This window comes from Medicago truncatula, chromosome 2, assembly GCF_003473485.1.
Source record: "Medicago truncatula cultivar Jemalong A17 chromosome 2, MtrunA17r5.0-ANR, whole genome shotgun sequence".
NCBI lineage: Eukaryota > Viridiplantae > Streptophyta > Magnoliopsida > Fabales > Fabaceae > Medicago > Medicago truncatula.
The window spans coordinates 12,810,541-12,836,443 of NC_053043.1; the positions used below are offsets into that span (position 1 = coordinate 12,810,541).

At 31.2% G+C, this 25,903-nt stretch overlaps 2 protein-coding genes and 1 long non-coding RNA gene across 3 annotated transcripts; all 3 read left to right on the forward strand.

The window, feature by feature from the left end:
* Positions 1-1,457: 1,457 nt before the first annotated feature.
* LOC112419070 (uncharacterized) lies at positions 1,458-2,581 on the forward strand. Its single transcript, XR_003009100.2, has 3 exons — positions 1,458-1,589; positions 1,908-1,966; positions 2,198-2,581. It is a non-coding gene; the product is annotated as an uncharacterized lncRNA (long non-coding RNA).
* Positions 2,582-9,559: 6,978 nt separating this feature from the next.
* On the forward strand, positions 9,560-12,472 carry LOC11416822 (uncharacterized). The gene is made up of 5 exons (XM_003594641.3): positions 9,560-9,844; positions 10,552-10,606; positions 10,720-10,776; positions 11,346-11,423; positions 11,907-12,472. Exons 1-5 carry the CDS (start codon positions 9,560-9,562, stop codon positions 12,314-12,316), a joined length of 885 nt encoding a protein of 294 aa, XP_003594689.1. The 3' UTR covers positions 12,317-12,472.
* A 10,745-nt stretch (positions 12,473-23,217) lies between these two features.
* On the forward strand, positions 23,218-24,425 carry LOC11412476 (desiccation-related protein PCC13-62). Its single transcript, XM_003594644.3, has 3 exons — positions 23,218-23,540; positions 23,651-23,876; positions 23,963-24,425. Exons 1-3 carry the CDS (start codon positions 23,230-23,232, stop codon positions 24,323-24,325), a joined length of 900 nt encoding a protein of 299 aa, XP_003594692.1. The 5' UTR covers positions 23,218-23,229; the 3' UTR covers positions 24,326-24,425.
* The last annotated feature ends 1,478 nt before the right edge of the window (positions 24,426-25,903 follow it).

Consider the following 25,903-nt stretch of genomic DNA (forward strand, 5'->3'; position numbering starts at 1 on the left):
ATAGGGATAAATGAAACACAATGGTTCATGTACAGTTAGAGGGGTAAATAAAATGGAATGGTTTATGTACAGGTAGAGTGGCTGCATGCCTCCATTGATATATGTGCATCCGTTTTAGAAATAATTATTGTATAGGATAAAATGGGATTTTTGGTTAAATAATAAGGGTAAAAATGGAATAAAAAATGGTAAGTTATAAACTCAAATGCTACTTAAAATAGCGTATGAAAAATGCAAATTATCTGAGGCAGAACTTTATTAATACACTACATATAAGCACAAGAGATGCTTACTGCAGCGGAAAACCTAGCACATAGTATAAAAACATTGACCCTTCCATTACATTAATCATCCATTATTTTGGTCTTCCATATCCTTGAAGAAAAAACGATTCAATCCTAGTATCAAGTGAGGAACATGCACCTTGCATACTTCTAATTGCATTAGCTTTCTTAAAATCAAATCGAATCAAGCTTAGCATCTTGATAACATTTATCTTTCTCCCAAAGTTCGTGAATTGTCGTGAAAATGTTATAGTTTTTCTCATAAGTATCTATCTATCTATCTATATATCTTTGAATTTGAAGCTTGAACTATTCTTATCCAAGAGTTTTGATGATGTGGCATGTTCAAATGAGCTCTAATTTTTCATTCTCTATTGATACTTTTCCACTCTCTTTTAACAATAATACTCTAATAATTCATTCATTATTTAACCCCCACTAAATCAATTTAATGTTTAGTGAAATATGAATGGATAAATAAAAATAGGTGTCTTTCTTGATTCTTCACTTAAGTTGAACATAAATAAGCATTTGCAACTCAAAAAAGTTACAATATAGCGGCTTTTTACTCAAAATATTTTCACAATTTTTCTAATAAAATTTATTGCCATTGCCATATCATTATTCTTGAATGATGATATCTTAACTTCATGTTTACGCCTAATCTCAAGAACCATACATAATTCAGTATACCTGCAATTAAACCTACAAAATGGCATTAATATGGTATAAACAATATGAAGAAAAAAATGTTTTGAAAAATAAATTTATTGTTAGAGAATACTCTATATAAATTTGCAAAATCTCATACACTTCTATACTTTTTAAAAAGCAACCCACGGGTAATAAAATAATATACACTGCAATTTTAACCACACAATTAATCAATTAATTACTTACAATTTTAAGTAATGTCTATTGTCATATTTTTTCTTAAAGATATTTTCATATTATTTTAAAAAATAACTTTAGCACATCAATCAATTACCTTTAAAGTACAATTTGATTCATATTCTTTAACTTCCATTCCTTAAATATGACTATTCATTCACTCATTGTATTAATTAATACAAAATTTTAATAATAAGTTGGTTATAATTTCATATTCATAGTCATGATCATTGTGTGTATAAATATGTGATAAGACTTTGAGATCTATTCATCTTACCATCCATCCAACAAAATAGTGTCCACATAAAGAAAATTAGAAGAAAAAAAATGGAGTAGGAAGAAAGGGCTCAATGGTGAAGTTTTGGATCATCATCACTTTTTCCAAAGGATTTTTGGATGATACTCTTAAATTTTGTATGATACCCTTTTGTTTCTCTTTCTTACTCTTATATTTTTTGACTATTTATTAGTTTTTGTGGTAGACAATAATGACTCAAGTAACTCTATTATATAGATATAGATTTACCAATTATTTCACTTTCTTTTTATCTTATTGATGATATAACATTTATTAGTATACATTTTTATCTTTTTTCTTATTTTATTTTATCTTTTAATATGAATAATTGTTTCTTGTAGAGGAGGAAAAGAGGATAAAAGAGACTTTTATTTATGTTTTTGGTGCATCAATAGTATTCACACCAATTTAATATGAATAATTTTTTCGTGTAGATGAGTTGAAAAGGATAAAAGAGATTTATATTCGAGAAGCCTATAAAATTACAACTCATGTAAGTATATATTTTTAAGTCTAATATTTGCACCAATTAAAGATCAACTTTAATTTTTTTTTATTTTATTTTAAAGTTTGTTTATATTCGTGCAGTGTTAATTGTTATAAATTGTTATACATTTATTTTTACATTTACATTTTCAATATTTTCTAGCTATTTATCCATTTTATATTTTTCTGATTTAATTTAATTTATTCAATTATTGACTTTACTCATTTTAAATTATAGGTACAACCTTGAAGTTTCACTATGAATCAAAAGAAAATCATTGTTGGAGACATTCAATCAAAACAGAACAACTTGATGAGTTTATGAATATATATACGTCTTATTTTTACTGATATTTTGTCTAAAAAATGTTAAATGATCTACTTAGGTTTCATGAAAATGATAGAAACAAAATTGTCTGACATAAATTTTTTGAATTTGTCGTATAAAAAGAATATTGATGCAACTCAACTAAGAAGTTGTCCATATAGATTATATTTGTACATGTATTATGGACATAAACACGGTTGGTTTAGTAGAGTTTATATACCGGCATCTAATGATTGTAAAACAATTTCATCTAATATAAAATACTACTTACACATGACAAAGTTGATTCGAAAAGCTCTTTGAACATTTAATCTAACATACTTATTGTTAAAGTTTGAATGTTGATGTCATATACTTACTTTTACATTTAACTTATTTGGCCTAGATATATAGAAATAATTTTATTTTTTAAAAGAAGTTAAGATTCAACATGTGATCATCTTATTCTTACAAATATCTCACTCTTGCTACAAAAAAAAAATTGTCTATCAAAGACGGTGTCTTCTATATACATAAGAACGACACATAATTTATGTCAAAAGAATCTTTTAACTTAACTCTCTTACTTAGCAATGACTGAAGTTTAAAAATTTCAAAGGTCATTTTTTTAAAATAAAAAATGATTCATTACAGCTACCGAAATTGTTATTTCCAATAAATTTATAAAAAAAATCCTAATGAAACCCGTACAACGTACGGGTTATATACCTAGTATACTATATAGTAATATTCTTGAAAATGATAAGGATACAACAACTAGACAGATATGGAAATTTAATTCTTTGATTTAATTCATATTTTTACTTTCTTTTATAAACTATATAATTTGAATTATTATATTTGAAAATTAATTATTACTAGTATCTCTTTAGCTCTACGTTTGAAAACTCTTAATAGTATACTTTTTATAGCTATAAATAAGGTCTTCTGGCAAAACCTAAAAGATAACAAAAAAGAGATTTTTTTCTTCTTCTGATAACTGAGGTTTAAACCCCAACCTTGCATATCATACTTATACTTATACATCTAATCTTTGTTAACATTGCTAATGAAATTGCAAACCCTAAACCTAAATGGTTTTGGCTCCAAAACAAAGGAGGCCGTTGGATCTCATCATTTGGCTAAGCATGCATCTCATCCTTTGATCTAATCTGAGTCAAATTTTCAAATTTGATGTATATTTCCTATGCACTTATCCAAGTTTTGACTCATTAATTATCCTCCAATTCCCAAATTGACTCCACACTTATCGATGTCCACCTCTTTCTCCTTCATTTTTAAGTTCTCTTCTCTCCTCTCCCATTATTCCTTCTTTATGTGTTGGAATTCAGATTGCTTTTACTCAAAAAAATCTCTTCGCCCTTTGAGTTGTTCATCTTCCACCTCACTCTCAGACATTCAAACAAAATTCTCTGCCGTTGCCGCTCTCTCCGCCGCCGCAGCTCTCTCCTGTCGTCGCCCTTCACCAATGCTCTCGATTCCGACATCACCTTCGTCGTTGTCGTCTGCGGCATCGTATCAGCAAGGTGTGTTGAAGATGCTACTATATATATCCTAAATCGTTGTTCCTGTAACTTTTCCCTAACTTTGTTATTCCATTACATTTTTGGTTTGTTTGTAAGTGAATTGATGATATTTAAATAGATTTTACCATCATGTATTATGCTGTTAATAAATTGATTGATACTTTAAAATCATATGTGTATTTTTTTTTCAAACACACCAATATGTCCATTGATGCTGACCTTTAATGATTGTGCTTTCCACTTCGCTCTGTGTTTATAAATTGAAAATATGATTGCGAAGTATATTTAGTTATTCAACATTCCTTACGTTCAATTCCTTTATCTTGCGCGGGTTCTGCTGTCATTTTGGGAGCTTTTCTGGTGGTGCTGTGCAGGTTTTTGGTGGTTTCAGGGTGTTGTCATGGTGCTGTTGGCAGTTGCAGCTGTTTGGATCTATAGCTTTGTGTTTTGCAATGACTATAAACAAAAGTCAGGGACAATCACTTAAGCAAGTTGGCATCTATCTTCCACAGTCGGTCATCTCACATGGGCATCTATATGTTGCAATATCACGTGTTACATCAAGGGATGGTCTGAAGAAATTATTAACGGATGACAATGGGAATTATATCAGCACCACTTCAAATGTAGTTTATAAGGAGATATTCGAAAATGTGTGACCCAATATTTTGTATGCCCTTAAATACTTTTTATGTTTATTTATTTTATTTTTTATGTAATGAATAATATCGGAACTTTTTTAGCTTCTCCATTTTTAATGTCCCGGGCGTTAGCACGGGTAATAGTCCTAGTATTATATATTGTTCTTACCAACTAAGTTAAGCTCACGAAGACATTATACCTCCATTTTACCTCACCTATATAATCCTGAGTTTAGAAGGGAATTTGGAACTTGGAACAATTGCATATCACCTAACCTAGACTTTATATGTCTTTCATGCATGATTCTAGTACGCAATCTCCATTCAAACACCATTATATATTTCATTGTTTCTAAAAATACAGACAATTATTCACTTCAAGAATTTCTTATCTCCTTATAACAAGGTAAAATTAACACCAATTTTTAAAAATAGAAAATATTTTAATAAAGTAAACATATTCTAAAATTTGAGATTTTTATTAGAATGTTCAATCGAATAAAAATTTCACATCCTTTTGCCAATATTCACACAAATTTGTTGCAGCACCGAAAAGTGTGATATAGAGGAAGAGAAAGATGTTAAAAACTTTGTGTTCATGAAAACAATGTTGTATTCGATCTTTCGCATAACATTTACATGTGTTTTACTACTACGTTGTGTTCTCGTGACTATCAGCAAGTAATTGCATTTGCATGTGTATTTTTTTCATACATAAATAACTAATTAGTGTCACATGAGATCTTCACAAGAAACTAATGAAACATATAGGGGCTTCACACACATGCAAATCGAACTATAGCCATGGATATAATAGATGAAGTTTCAATGGCACATATGCTAAAAGAATTACCCAATAGAACACTAAGAGAGACTCACCTAATTTTTTTTCAAACCATCCACTTTTTAGACTTCTTTTACCTTTTTTTTTTTTTTTTTTGCGAATACAATGTTCACTTTTATTCTTATCATATTTGTTTACGATAATTTTTTTCTTTTTAATTTTTGGTTAAATATGTTTCTTCAAAAAGAAAAAAAATATTGGTTAAATATGTTGTTTACGATATATTTTTTTCTTTTTAATTTTTGGTTATATGGTATTTTAATCCTTATAAGTTGATCCAACTTTTTTTATTTCTTCTAAAAAAATTATTTGACCTTTGGTCCTCTACAAATTTTCTATCACCACTTTTGTTTTCTAATTTTAAGTAAACTCGTGTGAATAATTCAAAAATTTTAATTTTTTTCGGTCATATTAGTATATTATAGAATTCTATTTTTCAAAAGTTTAAATTTTGTTGACAAGAGATGAATTAAATATGAATTTTTAGGTTTTTGACCTTAAAATTTCATATTTTGTTTAAAAATTATAATTTTTTGTGTGAAGATTCTTAAAGTATTCTAAACATTCATACAAAAACTCATTTAAAATTCAAATAATACACGTAAGTTGATTTAAGAGTATGACCCAAAAATTTTGATAAATTTTTTTAAGGACAAAAAGTCAAAGAATCATCTTTTGTACAAAAATATTTATTTTTAACGAAAAACTATTGTTTCTCTTTTTTAGGCAAATTTGTAATCGTTTAAATAAACTAATATTTATACTCAATCCATCAAACATTCTAAATAAAAAAAGAAAAGAAAAAAAAAGTGAAAAGATTTCTACAAAATAAACAAGTGAATGGTGGTGGATGTTAAACCTAAACCTAAACCTAAACCTAATTCATCAATATACGAAGAATAGATCTAAACCTTATTCGTCAATATTATCTAAACCTAACCATAGAATAAGTAGAAACCGTCTCATCGCATATCAGAACCGTCGCGTCGGCGATCGAAACTGTCGCGTCCCTACTAAACATAGAATAAGTGGAAACCGTCTCGTCAGAAATCGTTCACGTCGGCAATCGGAACCGTCACGTCGGAATTTGAGAGAGATAGGGAGAAATAACCTTGTTCCACGTTGCGACTGAGAGAGACGATAAAAACAGATAATGTTGCACGCTCCTCGTTAACCGAACATTTCTCAATATATATGTCAAGTTGTAAAATTAGCAAACGGATTATTTATGAAAGAGGATTCATATTGCTCATACTCTGCTTTGCTTTTTGCTTTGTCATAAATTTGTTGTGAAGTTTTGCTTTGCTCATACTATTACTTGTTTTTTTTGAAGTTTTTTTTTTTTTGAAGTTTTCTCACTCTGTTTGTTTCTAGTGCACTCTAATTTTTTTTTTAAAATTAATTATTACTAGTATGTCTTTAGCTCTATGTTTGAAAACTTTTATTAGTATACTTTTTATAGCTATAAATAAAGTCTTTTGGCAAAACCTAAAACATAACAAAAAAGAGAATTCTAATAGAGATTGATTTGAATTTTTATATTTGAAAATTAATTATTATGTCTTTAGCTCTACGTTTGAAAACTCTTGTTGTCTTTTGGCAAGACCTAAAACATCACATAAGAAGAGAATTCTAATAAAGATTGGTAAAAGATACACATCGAAAATAATCATGGCAGTAAGCATGAAAAGAAAAGGTTTTGCAATTATGTTAATGATGATTATGTTAGTTGCAACACAAGTGGAATGCATCACTCCATCTCAAGAATTTGTGTCAATTAAGCAAAAAGAATACTATGAAGCACTTTGTGAACAATGGTGTATATTTGTGTGTGCCAATGCCAGAACAATAGGAGATAGATTTGATGCGTGCGTGCTAGATTGTGTGAAAGACGAATGCAAGGCTCCGGTGGAAACAAAAATATTGCTATGATCCTTGCATAAGCAATGGCATCTCGATTTACTTTGGCTTCATCTTTTATTCTCTTTCTACTCAATAAATACACTTCAATTCACAATGCCTATTTTGTATCATAGATTTGGTTGATTCAATGGTTAGTTAATTCATAGTTTGATCAATATTTTTATATTTTTTTCGTAGGAATAAAAGATTGTACTCTAAAATCTACAACACTCACGAACATTATGCACCAAAAACCTTGCGCACAAGTCCTTGCGCGCCAATCACTTTGTGATATACTTTGATCGTAGATTGTTTTATTGGAAAAGCATTAAACCCGATGTTGATGTTCTTGAATTAGTCTAAAAGTTTAATGTCAGGGACCTAACAATAAGCCTCTCGCAACCACAAAACAACTTCATTGAGGAAGATGACTCAGTTCTTGACGAAAAGCAACATTTCGTTGGGATGAGTTTGAAGCTATTGATTTTCGGAGATATTGATTTTTCGGTCTAGGGATCAAAATGATCATTTTCTACTTTCACTTTAGTCCCTGTGACACCTCATACTCTTTGTCAGCATAAAACTTTTGTCACATAATCACTTACTAGAATTATTTAACATTATGGACTAAAGTGATAACGGAAGGGCACATTCAGGAACTACTTTGTATTTAATCCTGAGTCAGGAACCTTTAAGACTGCGAGGTGCAGAGTCAAGAACCAAAGTGACCATTTACTCAAACTACAATATCTAACTTCAAGTTGGAATCCATTTTACGGCTCTGGACTTAATTTGAACTCCTTAAATAGTCGCTTCAAGAGTAGAATTTTTGCAGAACCCCTTGTATTTTGGAATTCAATCCTAACATGCTCCACTTTTTCAGTTCCTTTAATAGATGAGTGACACGTGAAAAAATAGATCAACGATATCACTGCATGATATCTCTCTCCATTCATTGAATTTTGAATAGGGTTTTTTTAATCAACAAATTAATTGATTTTTAAGGACTTATATTTGTTATTTAAGTTAAAGACCATTACCCAATTCTTTGATAAGCTTTTTTTTGGGTGAAAAAAAAAATTAAGTTAAGAGTGTTGGACTCTATCAACTGAGCTAGACGGGTTTGATAGATTCAATTATATCATATCATATATTGACTTTAGATTATCTTTTAACAAATCTATAACACTATATATAATGGAGATGCACCTTTTTTAATTGGATTTTTCTTTCATTTTTACCCTTCACTTGAACTATTTTTAATTGTTCAATTTTACCACTCACCATCCAAAGGCTCCTACTATCACAGAAATCATCTAGAAGCCTCCTTTGTTCCATTGGGTTACATGTAATACTGATGGAGCATCTTTGGGAAACCCTGGCCAAACCTGTGTTGGAGTTTTCAGAAACTTTGAAGGTACTGTATTGGTTGCTTTGCTGAAAGTTTGGGTACTCTTACTTCTTATCAGACTGAATTGTGTGGTGCCATGAGAGCAATAGGAGTAGCTTCTCAAAAGCAGTGGAACTTTCTTTGGTTGGAGACAGATTCCATGTTGGTTGTCCAGGCTTTTAAAAGTTCCATTCTGGTTCCTTGGCAAGTCAGAAACAGATGGAATAATGTTCAACGTTATTAGCTAATATGCATTGTATAGTCACTCACATTTTCAAGGAAGGAAACCAAGTAGCTGATTCCCTTGCAAACTTTGGGCTATCTCTGAATCACTACGAGTTCTTGAAAAATATACCTTTGTTTGTTAGGGAATCCTATGTTAGAAACAAAATTGGCTTATCTGATTATAGGTTTCCCATCCCTTCTTTTTGTATCTATTATCTCTTTTTATATATATATTTCGAGGGTTGCTAGCTCTTTGCTACATCCTCTTTTGCTTAGAAAAAAAAACTATTTAATTGTTATCAATTAAAAATTAATTAAATCCACGACAATAAGAAACATAGGGTCGTTTCCCTAAAAAAAAAACACAGGGACACTATAAAAAAAAAAGTTATTTTGACTTTAATAGTTTCTTTTTGTATTACTCATGTAACATTTTTTTTTTCAATTTTATACTTCATTTTTTTTTTCAATTTTATCCTTTATTTAAAAACAAATAATGAATAAAAAGTCACCTAAAAAAACATTTAACGATCCTCCGTGAGCTTAACTCAGTTGGTAGAAATATTGCATATTATATACAGAAGTTGGGGTTCGAACCCCGGACACTCCACGATTAAATTGTGTGAGCATGGTCACGAGGCTACTTGAAAAAAAAAAAAAAAAAAAAAAAACATTTAACGTTAAACCATATTATACACGTTTGAAAACGTTATTTCTTCTCTTTTTCTTCATTTCGTCTTAACTATGGAGGCACTATTTAAAGGCTCTTCTTATCTCTTACCTTCCTCTAAACCTCCAAAAACCATTACCATGTTAGCATCAAACCCTCTTCGTTTCAATTTCCCAAATCACCACCTTTCTTCATCCTCATCGTTTTCACGCCAATTTTCTCTACAAAATAACCCCAGAAAATCATTCTCACTCATTATGAATGCCCGGAAGAAAGATAAGAAAGAAGATACTCATAGCTTTGTGCCCAAATCATATGAAGCCACCGGCTTCTTCCCTGAATCTGTTCTTCTTAAAAAGGTTGTTTTTTTACACATACCCTTTATTTGATTTTTGTTTATTATTCATTTTTGTGTATTTTTCTTCAATTTTTATTTGTTTTGTTTTCACAATTAGATACCCTTTTGAAGATTTATTTAGTTTATACTTATAAGCTGGTAGAATTTGCAATACCCTCAAATTTGTTTTGGTATACTATACATTTTAGTATAATTTCTGCTAGTTTTCATTGGTTTTGTTTAAGTATAAGATACCCTTTTCATGATTCATTAGAATTTGCACTTGTAATGTTACTACTAAGGAGTTTTCTTAGAACCATTTTTTCAATATTACAAAATCTTATCTTGTTATGTTTTGGTTAGATGGGAGAGTAACTCACTATTTAGGGTAAGGAAATATACATATTTGCTCATTGTTTGGTGTATGACTTATTAGCTATGAAACACAGACACCGGACACGACACGGACACGCTGACATGGATAATAATTTGAGAAAATGACATAGTTCAGTGTAATCATAGGTGTTGTGTCGGACACCGGGACATGCCTAATTTGAGGAGTGTCTGTGCTTCATAGCTTATTAGCATTTGACATCAGAGAAGTGTATGATTGAGACTAGTCAATATTGGTTTTCAACTGAAATGAATTTTTTATGAGATGAATTTGTTCTTTATGAGATGAATTTTTTCATTGATATTCAATTTGGATTTTCAACTTGTCATTTTCAGAAGACAGTTGAGGAGGATGGTAAACTTCTTCCGGAGTTTGAAGATGATGATGAAAGTGAGTGATTATTGTTCAGTTATCCCATTTGTTTTAGTTTTTTTGGTAGGCTATATGGTTCTGGATTAATGTTATGAGTTTGTCCCTTTTTCCAAATTTTCATTTTGGTACAGGAAAGCTCTATGAATCCCTAAAGCTTGACGTGGAAACTGATATGGACGTTGAACTATGTAAGTAAATTTTCTCTTGTTTATGTTCAAGATGATATGAAACATTGAACTAATGCAATTTTTATTCATAGGAATTTCATAAGCACTCTTCAATAATTATTTTCATTTTCATTTTGTAAATATGTTCTCTATCCACTCTTGTATGTGTAGTTGTGTACGGTTATTCAAATTATCAAAGAACAGTAACATGACAAACTATTTGGTTATCCGACTTTGTTAGATAATGTTTACAAATCATGCTGCCCTAAACCATACTGACAATAATTTAGATGTTATAACCGTGCTCTCTTGGACAGTCTGGGTCTTATCAGAAATTTATTAGGTGGATTTAGTTAGGCCCATCTTTTGCTAACTTTTTGCATTTTTTACGTTCCTAGATTGATACCTACATATCATTTGTTCATGACATGACAATCATCTAATAAATTCTTTTATTTGATAATAGCTGTGAACTGTTGTGCGTGTTTTTGTGTATGCCTGGTGTCCTAATAACAATAATGTGAACAGTTCCCTTTAAAGATTCAGTAAAGTGCTCTATCTCACAATACTCTGCTTCTTTGTCTATGCAGTGCGCCACTATGAGATTGTTTACTTGATTCATGAGAAACATGCAGAAGAGGTTGTAGCTGTTAATGAGAAAGTTCAAGGTAGCCTTTCACAGATTGCAATTACCTGTACATTTTTTCGAATCTATTTATATTCTCGTGATGCCAAATAGAATGAGTTCATTAGTTTGCCATTTCTATCTGGCATTCATGTCACTGTTGTTAAATATAGGCTATAGTGTTATGCCGTAGCGGAATTGGACCAAATCATTATTGTTCTGTATTACACTATTTAGTACAAAATGTTGTCAAATAGCAGCCATGACGTCACTTTAGCACTGTTGCATACCACAATTTGGCAATACAGTTGGCGGAAAAAGCTGCTATTTGAACTTAAGTTCTTTAATAATTACCTTAGTTGTGGATACAATTATTTGACATACGAGTCAATTCTAAAAAATTTATGCAACATGTATATTAAGTATTTAACCAAAAAAATCATTTTTACTTTATTTTATCTTATAACTAAACATACTTCTGATTATTCTGGTTCTTTTTTACAATTTTTGTTCAAAACATTTGCAGACTTTTTGAGGGAGAAGAAAGGAAGAGTATGGAGATTCAGTGATTGGGGTATGAGAAAGTTGGCTTACAAAATCCAGAAAGCTAATAACGCACACTACATTTTGATGAACTTCGAGATGGACGCCAAATATATCAACGAGTTGAAGACTTTGCTGGACAGAGATGAAAGAGTTATTCGACACCTAGTGATAAAGAGGGACGAAGCAATCACTGAAGATTGCCCTCCTCCTCCCGAGTTTAATACTTTTGTTGGTAACACAGATGATGAAGAAGAATCGGATGATGAAGGAGAATGGGATGATGAAGACGAGGAAGATGGATCTGATTATGATGATATTGAGGGTGGTGATGGAATTTTCATTATAGACGATGATGATTTGGAAATATCAGAGGGCCAGAAAATAGCATAATGAGGATTGAGAATGTAGGTAGATAGGTGTTTGTTTTTTTAATCTTGAATTTTTTTTCATTTTTTGTTCCTTTTTTCGTTAGAATATAAAGCAGTTCTGAACATTATGGCTTTACATATATATGGAAATCAAAGTGCTATCCAATTTCTTGTTTAATTGCTCAACTTATTAAATTATAAAATGCTTGTCAATTGAAAAAACTAAGATTGAAATTCATACAAAATGTATGTATATGTATATGTATCACAAATGAAAATCTCAATTGATTATTTCTTTCTATAAGATTAAGATGTGAACCATTTTTAGGTACTAAAAACTTTAGAGATATATATATGAATTGTTTAATACAACACAAGGAGTTGTATTCAAATATCTTTGTTTGTTTTGATATTTGGAGGAAATAATTGTTAGTTTTGAATGAAATTTCTGCTGATTGTTACAAAGAACACACTACTTTTAAATTAAAGCAATCCATCGTGTGTGTATATATTTTTCCACTCAAACGAACTCATATAATTTAATTTATAATAATAGATAAATACAATTATTCTTCTTGAGCTTAGTTCAGTTGGTTAGAACAATGCATAGAATATGCAAGGTTCGGGGTTCAAACCCCGACGACTAAAAAAGAAAGATAAGATACAATTAAAAATATAATGAGAAGTATTGTGAAGAGAGTAAATGATAGATGCTCATGTAAGAGAATAAACACTATCATTAGTTGATCGTCAAACAAAAATAACTTAAAAGTTGTTTTACAAATGAAGCAAAAGATTTATGTTCATTTAGAAGATATTCACACGATTTTTTTTTTTTAGTTAGTACATTATCTTCCACTTGTTTACAATCCATCTAAAGATAATATTTGAGAGTCCTTTAGAAATAATCCATTTAAGAGCTTGAAGAAGCCCTCGATCCTCTCCTTTTGTTGCCTCCATTTCTTAATAACACCAAACTGACCCTGCAAGAGATCCATATTTCTCATTTTTTTATGTTGCTAGTTTTCAAATGAATCATTTAAAATCTATCATTTTTTTTATAAACTAAACATATCCTCGTATATGTGTCAGTTTTATTTGAGGAACACCCTATCTCTGTTCTTTAGACTTTAGGTGTGTTTGGATTGAAAGTTTAAGAGGGGGAGGAAGGAGTGATGTTATTTTTTTTAAAAAAAATCTTAAACTATATAACATATTTTTTCTAAAATAATTTAAGTGTGATTGAAGTATTATATGATCGTTTATTATATTATTATATTAATTTTTAAAAAAATATTTCATAGTGTCCATAATTTTAAAACGAAAAGCAAACCCTCCCCTCTCTTCCTCCCCATTCCCCTCCCAAACCCTCCATACAAATACATCCTTTATATTTTTGTCTTCATTCGGTGTGCTATGTGTTATAACGGTTTGAAAGTTGTAACTTTGTCTCTTATAATTCATTTTGTTTTTCAGTTTGGCTTAAATCTTATCTTATACCTAAAACTCTAAATAAGCCACCTAGAGTCAATATAGTGTGTAGCATATGATAATTTTTTTTATCAACTTCTCTTCCCCTCTTGGTCATATTAGAGTTTGATTTTAAAATTCTCATTAGACATAAAATTGTGGGAATTTTACTTAGCTTTCCAACATTGTAAAGAATGTCTGAATCCATCACTTGTACCTAAAGTTACTTAGAAACAAGTGGCTCGGTATGTCACATCAGTGAAAATGCAAAGTCGGATGGCCTAGGGGGTATTCTGAAATAATTTTTTTTTACAAGGACCGACTCAAATTTTTATTTTTTACAGGGGCAAACTCAAAAATGGCCTATATTATAGGAGGTAAAGCACTACCAACTCTTGTTTGTATATTTATATGTGGTGGTCTTTGTTGCAGGCTTGAGTGTATCATCATTTCAAGGGTTGGCAACAAGGGTGCGTGGGGTGGATATCGGGAACGTCAGCATCCACGCGCCATGCTTTTTGTACTACGGGTGGGTTTGTCTAGCGGGCGTTATCATGGCCTCATATGGAGAGCACCGTGTTGCATGTCCGTTTGAGTGGGTCAACCTTTACTTTTGATGGCTCAGATACAGTAACCGCAAGGGGAGATATCTGCCGGAGCGGATGCTTCGTTAGTTTGGGTATTGGTAGACCATCCTCAGACATCCACATGATAGTGCACCTCCCCAGGCGACCTTAGTGGATATCACCTACTGCTTTCAGCATCATCTTGATCATGCGATGACACCTCAACAGTTGGGTCACCATGCACTGTAGGGTGTGGAGGCAGCAGACAGATACATCAAATGGTATTATAATGCCTCACATCCACACATGATTCTTCCACTAGAGGATGTTCAGGTTCCGAGACCACCAGAGCAGGAGGCCCTTGATGAGATTGCTGATGAGGAGGATGGAGAGTATGTGTTCTTGGATCTGGGAGGAAGGTTGAGCCGTATTAGAGACCATGTATATGTTGTTATGTCCAGTGGTGTGGTGCCGCAAAGGTCTGAGGCATGTCATTGTTTTGAGGAAGTCTTGAGAGAGGTTCATGGAGGGAAGGTTTATAGGCGTAATGTTGAGGGTGGCAGAGGTGTAATCATTGGATAATTTTAATTTTTGATTATGTTTTTTTTTTTCTAAGAATTTTTTTGATTATGTTATGTTTGAATATTTGGTGATGTAACATTTCGATTATTTTTATTTTTGATTAATTTTATGTTTTGAAAATTATATTGTGTTGTTAATTGCTGTTTTGAATTAAATTTTCTGTTTGAACATATGGTCAAATGCATGGTTATGTCGTTTAGAGGCAATCCAATGCGCCAAATGCATGTTTCAACCAAACCAGTCAAGAATGTCTCTGTGCTGATGTAGTTCATATTATATATTCTGGAAACCTCATTTTTCACCCCAAATGTTGACTTTTTACTAGGTGTTTGACACATTTCGGATTATATAATCCAAAAAGTGTAAAATCGGTCCAGATTATATAATCTGAACTCAATCAATACACTTTAGCATCAAGATCCTTCAGGGTGCTACAAGCTCCAAAAGGCTTGAAAAGTTTTGGATTATATAATCCAAATATAGTTCGGATTATATAATCCGAACGAAGGGTATTTAAAAAAAAAAAAAAAGTGCACTAGAAACAAACAAGCAGAGTGAGAAAACTTAACAAAAAAAAGTTAAAAAATTTATCATAAAGCAAAAAGTAAAGAGTATGAGCTAAATCCTTCACAATAATCACAACTTGACATATATATTAGAATTTGGTTAAAAGCGTGCAACACTATCCTATTTTCGTCCCTCTCTTTATACATCGAACAAGGTGGTTACTTCTTCTCTCTCTAAAATACCGTCGGGACGGTTCCGATTATACAAGGAGTGATACTAGTTAAAAAGTGCTTTATATGTTTTTATTTCAAATACACTTTTTTTTGTTATCCAATCCCGACGTTTTTAAACTCATGTGCTGAGTATCAATTGTAATATGTGAGATTTTTTTTTTCATTTTTTTTAGAACGAGTTCATCTTTCATTGCATGAGGAGTTACAACTGTTGACATGAAAAACGATGGTTTGCCAAATACAGTCCATGACACTCGCTTATTTACAATGTTTGATGTATTGGGTATAAATATTAGTTTACTTAAACGATTAGAAATTTGCCTACAAAAAGAGAAACCATAGTTTTTCGTTAAAAATAAATATTTTTGTATAAAAGATAATTGTTTGACTTTTTGTCCTTAAAATTTTTTTATCATAATTTTTGGGTCATACTCTTAAATCAACTTATGTGTATTATTTGAATTTTAATTGAGTTTTTGTATGAATGTTTATAATAGTATAAGAATTTTCACACAAAAAATATTATAATGTTTAAACAAAATATAAATTTTTAAGGCCAAAAGCATAAAAATTCATATTTAATTCATCTCTTGTCAACAAAATTTAAACTTTTGAAAAATAGAATTCTATAATATACTAATATGACGGAAGAAAAAGTCAAAATTTTCGAATCATTCACACGAGTTTACTTAAAAATAGAGAATAAAAGTGATGATAGAATACTTGTAGAGGACCAAAGGTCGAATAAATTTTTTAGAAGAAATAAAAAAGTTGGATCAACTTATAAGGACCAAAAACCCATATAACCAAAAATTAAAAAGAAAAAAATTATCGTAAACAACATGTTTAACCAATTTTTTTTTCTGAAGAAACATATTTAACCAAAAATTAAAAAGAAAAAAATTATCGCAAACAAATATGATAAGAATAAAAGTGAACATTGTATTCGACAAAAACAAAAGTAAAAGAAATCTAAAAAGTGGATGGTTTGAAAAAAAATTAGGTGAGTCCCTCTTAGTGTTCTATTGGGTAATTCTTTTAGCATATGTGCCATTGAAACTTCATCTATTACATCCATGGCTATAGTTCGATTTGCATGTGTGTGAAGCCCCTATATGTTTCATTAGTTTCTTGTGAAGATCGTGTAGATCTCATGTGACACTAATTAGTTATTTATGTATGAAAAAACACGCAATTACTTTCTTATAGTCACGAGAACACAACGTAGTAGTAAAACACATGTAAATGTAATGTGAGAGATCGAATACAACATTGTTTTTATGAACACAGTTTTTAACATCTTTCTCTTCCTCTATATCACACCTTTCTCTTCCTCTATATCACACCTTTCGGTGCTGCAACAATTTGTGTGAATATTGGCAAAAGGATGTGAAATTTTTATTCGATTGAACATTCTAATAAAAATCTCAAATTTTAGAATATATTTACTTTATTAAAATATTTTCTATTTTTAAAAATTGGTGTTAATTTTACTTTGTTACAAGGAGATAAGAAATTCTTGAAGTGAATAATTGTCTGTATTTTTAGAAACAATGAAATATATAATGGTGTTTGAATGGAGATTGCGTACTAGAATCATGCATGAAAGACATATAAAGTCTAGGTTAGGTGATATGCAATTGTTCCAAGTTCCAAATTCCCTTCTAAACTCAGGATTATATAGTTGAGGTAAAATGGAGGTACAATGGCTAATGATTAGATGTAACCAAATGATTAAACATGCTAGAGGTTGCAAACTGTATCGATTGTGTATATTTGTGTACAAAGAATCAGTGGCGGAGCCAGGAAATTTATGGAGCTCGGGCGAAAAATTTATCCCAAATTATATCAACGGTCATAAATCATTTTTTTTTTAATTTTAATAATTAAAAAAATTGAAATAAAAGAGGTTTATCATTTTGTCAATAAAACTACAATTTAAAATTGACCATATAATATATGCGAAGTCTGAAAATTAGCCATGTAATTAAATAACATGTATTTTGACCATGTAATTCAAAAATTTTATTATTTATAACCCTATAATATACGCGAAGTCCAAAAAAGCAACCGAGAGATTGAATTTTTTCATGATTTGTTAGAGGCGAGTTAAGAACGTTAAAATACAGCTTTACACAAAAAATTTATAAATTTTCGACAAACGACAAATTAATTATGAATTTTTAAAGTATCAAAAGCTCAAAAAACAAAACAATGGAATCTCGACCTATAAATCGAATTTTGAGCTCATTATTTGCAGAGACATCTATAAAAATACATAAAAAGGATATGTAAAATTTCATAGCATTTCGAAGTCGTTTAAATTTATTATGATTTTTCAACCAAAACGTGGAAAATTGAAATTTTGTTCCGCATAAGCGTATACTCACAAGTCAAATTTAGTTCCCTAATTTTGTAGGCATGACTAGAACATGATAAGAACCTTCACAGTGAAATTTTGTAGTCTTTAAACGAGATACAAATTAATTATAAATTGTTTAAGAAATTCATAATTATGAGGGAATGAAAATTCATAATTAATTTATCTCTAGTCGAAGAAATTTAATTTTTTATGTAAAGCTATATTTTAATGTGCTAATCATGTATGAAAAAAATAATGAAAAAATTCAACATGTAGGTCACATTTTTAGACTACACGTATATTACAGGGTGGTCAAAAATAAGAAGAAATTTAAGTTACAATGCTAGAATATATGTTTTGTATTTTTAAGGGTCATTTTTCAGACATAAGGTATATTACAGGGTCAATTTGAACAATTAACCCGTTAAAATAAGAGAGATGAACCCGTCAATAGTGTGCTAAATAAAATTCCGAGACTTATTTGCGTGTGAGAATTTTCAGATTGCTCAAATTTTTCTTTTTGTAAGTGTGTTAATTGGCTTTTGGGTTGGGTCTAATGCGCAAAAATTATCGATCGAACCCGGGGTCGCCGGGCGGTGAAACCGCCCCTGCGAAGAACACTCTATTTTCAAAAAAGCAATCCTCGTACCCTTAGAAAAAGAAGATCTATATTTTTTTAGTGAGTATATTATCTACCACATGTTTGCAATTTATCTAATGGTCTTCATGAATTTAACTCAGTTGGTAAGAACAATGTATAATATATGCCATTCTGAGGTTTGAATTCTTGACAAAAAAAAAAAAAAAAAAAAAACCCATCTAATGATAACACTTGAGAGTCCTGAGAAGCCCTTGATCCTCTCCTTTTGTTGCCTCCATTTCTTAATAACACCAAACTGATATTGCCAAGACAAAGGACCCTGCAAGATCTATATTTCTCATATTTGATTTTGCTACTTTTCATATGAATCATTTAACATCTATCATATTTTTTGATAAACTAAACATATCCTCGTGTATGTGTCGGTTCTATTTGAGATGACCATACCCGCGTTTATGTTCTTTAGACTTAGGGTTTTGTATTTTTGTCTTCATTTGGTTTCAGTTTGGCTTAAATCTTAAACTAGTATAAGCCACCTAGAGTCAATATAGTGTGTAGCATATGATAATTTTTTTTTTTTATCAACTTCTATTACACTCTTAGCATATGAATTTCACTTAGCTTTCCAACATTGTAAAGAACGTCTGAATCCAGCACTTGTACCTAGGGATCGATGGCAATGGGTACTTATGGGTAAGGTATTACAGTTTCATTTTTTATACCCGCGTTTGTAAAAAATATCCGTACCCAAACTTGTATCTTCATGGACAACAATTTTAGTGTCATTCCTCATACCATATACTCGTAGCACTCATTACCCGCACTTTAATTATGAAAAGACAATAAAAATATCACAAATGAAATAAAACTATGGTTAAATTTTTTTCAAATCAGCTCATAAAATAGTAAGAATCGTAGTATTTAACAAAATAAAAAACATCCAAAACATTCTTCAAAAATTGTATATCAGTGAGAGAGATCATTATTGCATTAAGTAGTTTTTAGATTTAAGTTTAGGCTTAAATAGCTAAATTAATTAATTAATTATACACCAATTATAAATAAATTATTTATCATATTATATAAATATGTATATGTGGGTTGCGGAACTAGGCAATATAGTACCCAAGCCCGTATCTATTAAAGCGGGATTTTACCCTACTCATTGTGGATATTTTTTGTAGATATCCATCGGATCTGGGTCCATCCATCCCTAATTATACCTCAAGTTATGTGTTGAAGTGAATTTTAACTTTTTGGACTTTGCGTTTTGTGTCACCTTATTATCTATTGCCTTTATCTCTCTTAGATTAGAAGACTAGCACAATATTCTTCCCATTTTTTACTTCGATTTTGATTCTGTTTGAAGGGCTGTGACTAGATCATAATCTTCTACCATTTAATTTTAATTATTATTCCTTTACAAAGAATAAATTTCTTGATTAAGATATGTTCCCTTGATTCTTTTATTTTTATTTTGAGACTTTGGAGTCTAATATTCAATCCTTGGTGCCGTTAAGGCTAAGGATCACCAAGAGAAGCAGGGCCGTCCATGGGGAGGTGCAAACAGCTCTATAGAGCTGGGCCTCCCCAATTTTGGGGCGCAAAATACTTTTTATTTTTTAATATATAATGCACCGAAATATTAAAATATATATATATAGAATTGTAAATGCAAAAAAGTTGAAGATGTGGCCCATTGGTAAAACACAGTGGTTTTATGCTTTGGGACTGCAGTTCAACTCCTAGGGAAGGCAGTGTTCATATTTTTTTTTCAGCAGGATAAGGTCTCTTTTAGGCCTAGTTTTAATGAATTTGAGGTCTATATGTTTTCAATACTCACTCTTCTCCTTCTAATTCATTTGAACTACATATTTACATATAAAAGAATCGTCTTTGTCGTATAAAATCGCGAAGTTATACCAACAAACATTATAATTATTTTCTAAAAAAATATAACATTATAGTTTTTTATCTCTTATAAAAAATTTGTAATTTTTTTAGTGGCGTATTTTTACTAAGAGAGTTGGGCCTCCAATTTTACAGGGACGGCCCTGAAGAGAAGCCAAGGTTTTTGTGACCTTCAACCGTTAAAGTGCAGACCTTTTGTGTCAAAGATCAGGAGGGTACAAATACCTTATATGAAAATGAGTTGTAATGGACTTGACGAATGCGGTTGGGGTGTCCCAAGATTCCTATGCCCCACACTTCTATTTTTATCGTCTTTGGCCATTGTGTGAGAGGAGAAATGATACTTGTACACTTGTGATAACCTTCTCTTTCTCTCATAGTTGTTAGTATTTAATATTATTTGTAAATTTATAGTTGTTTCAGAAGTTATCACATAAACGATTGTTCAACTAATACAACTCATGTTGGAAATTGGTAAGCCTCTTTTGATTGTGATTGATGAGTCGCTGTCTCTAGAAGGTAAAATGACGTCATGTTTTTATAGACCATTGTGATAATTATTATATGTATATGAGGTTGCTAATCACCATGAATTTTTTTCATGACTGTTGTGGATTACGACAACACGGGTAATGTGGAAGAGGTGCATCATTGTGCGTAGTTGTACAGTGAAGCGTGTGTCGGCGATGTCAGACATAGTACCAGTTATGTAATCATAAATTAACATATTATAATAGATGATTGGTCAAATGCATCTAAAGGTCCTTTAAGTTTTTCATTTTTCCCAAAGTCGTCCTTTAAGTTTCAAAAGTCTCAAACAAGTCCTTTTAGTTTTTGAATCGTTTCAAACAAGTCCTATTGTAGATAACATAGTTGGTAATTGCTTCCTTGAACTCATTTTTCGTACCAAATTTGCCTCTAACACCCACTTAAAATTAGTCATCTTTTTAGGCATGACAAATGGTGGATAATGCTCTTTGTTGCTATCATCTAAATCATCACCATCATCCTCTAAAAGGACTTGTTTGAAACGATTCAAAAACTTAAAGGACTTGTTTGAGACTGTTGAAACTTAAAGGACTTGTTTGGGACTTTTGAAACTTAAAAGACGACTTTGGAAAAAACGAAAAACTTAAATGACCTTTAGATACATTTGACCTAGATGATTATATTAATTTCCTTAAAATTTTGTTAAAATATTTGCACAAAGCACTGTATCAAAACAAATACTAATTCAAAAAATAAAAGCATAGAATTAATTTTTTTTGAAAGAAACAAATACAACTTCACAAAAAAAATGGTGGCACCATCCAGTTGGACCTAAGACGATGGTAGATCTACTTGGATCATCCGCCTGCAGAGTTGAGTTGCTGCATGGAGATGATTTTGGTGAGGTTGTTGACCACCTACCCCTATTGAGATGAATGGGGTATTGTACCTTCACTTGCTCCGACACCCAAGTCAGCAAGGGTTCAAGAGAAGAGGTCCCACGTTTAGGGTAATAAGTGTTATATATGTTCCAATTCTAATGCTTGGTTATATATAAAAGTTAGGCAAGGCTTGATTGCCAAACCTTATCCTGACAATCGTACCTGATAATACAGACGTGTGTAACCCTCAGCCCTAGTGAGTTTCCCTCGGTCTGTGTGTAGGTATGGTTAGCTCTCGAACCTCGTGTGTAATCCTCGACCTGCACAATAATATGGTGGGTTTTAGGTCATGTCCATTGTATGGTGTGGCCTATTTAGTGGACTAGGGTTGAACCCGGGCGAAGCTAGATTGGGCTTTAGCCCAATCCGGAACAGTAGCCCCCACACTATAGGCTGAGGGAGTCAGACTCTAGCTTGATAAAAATCTCTCTTTGAAAGTCCGTCTTAGAGGTCATAGACTTGGTTCGACGTCGTGGCTTTCAGGCATTTCGTGATGACAAATTTTTTAAACCTAGTTCGCCCCTAAGACTTAAAAAATACAATGTGTAGTCTCTCACATAAATAAACTCGAGCACTTTAATTTTGAGACATATTGCCTTTGGATTATTGTTTTTTGAAGTAGCAACTGTAATTATTAATAATTGCAACAATCACATGTGGGATTTGGATCATGTCTCTTAATTCAATTATATAACACATAGATAATAAGGTGACACAATTGATTGATATATATTCGGTGAAAACATTACAAGTCTGCAAATAAAATAAAAAACTATTTTTTTCCGATGATCAATTAAGGACTACTTTACTTTCTGAAAGATTAATGGTTTAATTTTTTTTTTTATTACAAGCAAGCAAATTAGATTTTGATTTTTTTTTTCGGGTACTAGAATAATAATGATACTTTTTGACTGATAATAATTTTATATTATATATATTTTTTTAAACAAGTAATTTTATCTTATATATAATATATAGTATTGATTTTCTTTTTTTAATTAAGTTAGACAATAGTAATATTTTTTCCTTTGAAAGAAATTGTTATGATTTTCTTTTTCAGTAGTATCAACTAAGGACTATCTTTTAAAATAATAGTATTACCTATATATTATAATTTGGAAAAAATAGATATATTTAGGAAAAAAGTTGCTTTTCTAGAAAAACTTTATATTTTTGAGACCCGATACAATGAACCAAAGAGCTCTAAATTTGTATATAAGAGCATTATCATATAGTAACATACTCATCATCATCATAAGAAAAGACCTAAGACATGGCTACACATTACACTTCCAGAGTCACTATTTCCATTGTTGTTTTGCTTGCTTCCCTTATCACAAATGTTGTTGCAACCAAAGAAACAACATTATCAGATGTTGATCTTCTTGAATTTCCTCTTAATTTAGAGTACTTGGAGGCTGAATTCTTTTTATTTGGATCATTTGGTCATGGATTGGATGCAGTGGCTCCAGAGTTAGCAGATGGTGGGCCCTCTCCTATTGGTGCCAAAGTGGCCAAACTGAAGGATCGTAAGATCAAGCAAATCATATTTGAATTTGGTTTACAAGAAGTTGGACATTTAAGGTTTTCTCTATACTTTTTAAATCTTATAATTTGATCGTATATATTGTTTTATTATATATCTTATGAGTAAATTAAAATACTAAAGTAAATATTATGTATCCTAATTGTAGGGCCATAAAAAGCACAGTGAAAGGGTTTTCTAGGCCTTTGTTAAATCTAAGCAAATCAACATTTGCCAAGGTGATTGATAATGCCTTTGGAAAACCTCTACACCCTCCTTTTGATCCTTATGCAAATGATATCAACTTTTTGCTTGCATCTTATCTAATTCCTTATGTTGGCCTTACTGGATATGTTGGAACCAATCCACACCTCCAAAATGCTGCTTCCAGACAGGTATAATAGCCTCAAACACAACCTAAGGAAATCATCATTTTCTAATTGCAATTATGTGATTAATAATGGTGCATGTATTTTATCAGTTAGTTGCAGGCCTTCTAGGAGTAGAGGCAGGTCAAGATGCAGTTATACGAACATTGTTATTCGAGCGTCGCGAATTGAAGGTGAAACCTTATGGAGTTAGTGTGGGAGAATTCACTGAACGCATTTCAACGCTTAGAGATATATTAGGACACGGGGGTGTGAAAGACGTTGGAGTTGATGAAGCCTCAGGAAGCATTGGCAGCACCATCCTTGCAGGTGATGAATCTTCCCTGTCATATTCAAGGACTCCACAAGAAATATTGAGGATTATATATGGAAGTGGTAATGAAAGTGTCCCTGGTTGCTTCTACCCTAAGGGAGGAAATGGACGTATAGTTAGATCTTTCCTACACACATCTTAATTAGAGTTGTTAAGAACTGAATCTCTTACTATTGTGCCTATTTGTAGGTTGTAAGACACCTAGAGAAAATATAATAAGCATTCAATATGATATAATTAATCTTGGTTGAAAATACTCTCTGTGTTTTCTTATTTTATATTAAATTTTTTGCAATTAGGATCAATGAATTGATAAGGAGTGCATTGAAAGTTTGTGTAAACAGTGCATTGGAAATTGAAAATTTTAACATTTTTTAAGAATAATTACTTAATTTTAAATGCTTAAAGAGTATCCTGTCACTCGTTAATTAAGGTTAAACAACTCATTATTTGTTACCATAATTGAAATGTGGACCATATAATCATTTGATCACGTGGACATATTAAAATGCATGTGTTTGGTACCGTAAAAATTAGAAAATCTAGTTATGAATCTCAAACTTGTTTTTGTGGTGCATTTTACTAAAATGGCATCCTAGCAGAAAATTAGCTTACAATCTTAGTTACTTAATATTGGTTTAATAAAATATAATAAAACATTATACATTGTATAAATCAAGGGATAATAAAGGAATACATATAATCAAGGGATATTTATGAGGATTTTGATTCCATCTTTCTTATCAGGATTCATATTTTGAATTTTTTTCAAAGTTCTATTTCATATCCATACATGTGTGATCTTTCTTTTTAACTCCTTTTTTATTTGAGGATTTTTATCCTCTGAATAGATCGGCCTACCATATGCTTCAAAAGCAGTTACACTCATTTTCAATATTAAATTACACAATCATTCATTTTGATTTTTTTGGTTGCAATGCTAAAAGGAAAGGAAAAAGAAACAAAGCGAAACAGGGAAAAAAAGAAAAAAAAGGAGAAACTAGAGACTACTCTCTAGAATATAAAGTTCCAGCTGTGTCCATCTGAAGGAGAGGCAGAAGATCTTCCGGAGGAGGAGGCATGGAGAAGCAATTCATTATCCGAAGAGGCTCCAAACTTAGCCAAAAAATCTACACATTGATTTCCCTCTCTAAGAGTGTGGCAGATCGTGACAGTAAATTCCTCAATCAAATCCTTTACAAGAAAGTTTGTTAAAGATGTTAGTATTAAAGTGTCTTATACATAGCGTAAAGATTTGCAAGACTCTTTGAAAAGTCAAAAGAATGAAGAGAACACAACATGTATTTTACAAAATCAACTATATATGTTTTCACATCGAATTCCCTTGTATAAGATGAGTGTGACGAAAGAGAATGCACCTATGTAATAAAAAAAAAGGGAATGCACCTCTAAGATGTTGTTTTGTGTTTGATCATGCTCCTTTGTCAATTGAAACTTGTCAGTTGGGAGAGCAGTAAGATTAAGTTCAAAAGAATGTAATGGAACACATTCCCTTTACGTCGCTACTCATCTTATATGAGGTCATTCAATGTGAAAATATATATAGTTGATTTAGTAGAATACTAGTGTTCTGTTCTCTTCATTCTTTTGAGTTTTCAAAGACTGCGCAAATCCCTACACTAAGTATAAGACACTTTAATACCAACATTTTGAGAAAACTTTCAAGAATATAATTAAAACTCAACATCATGATGATGCC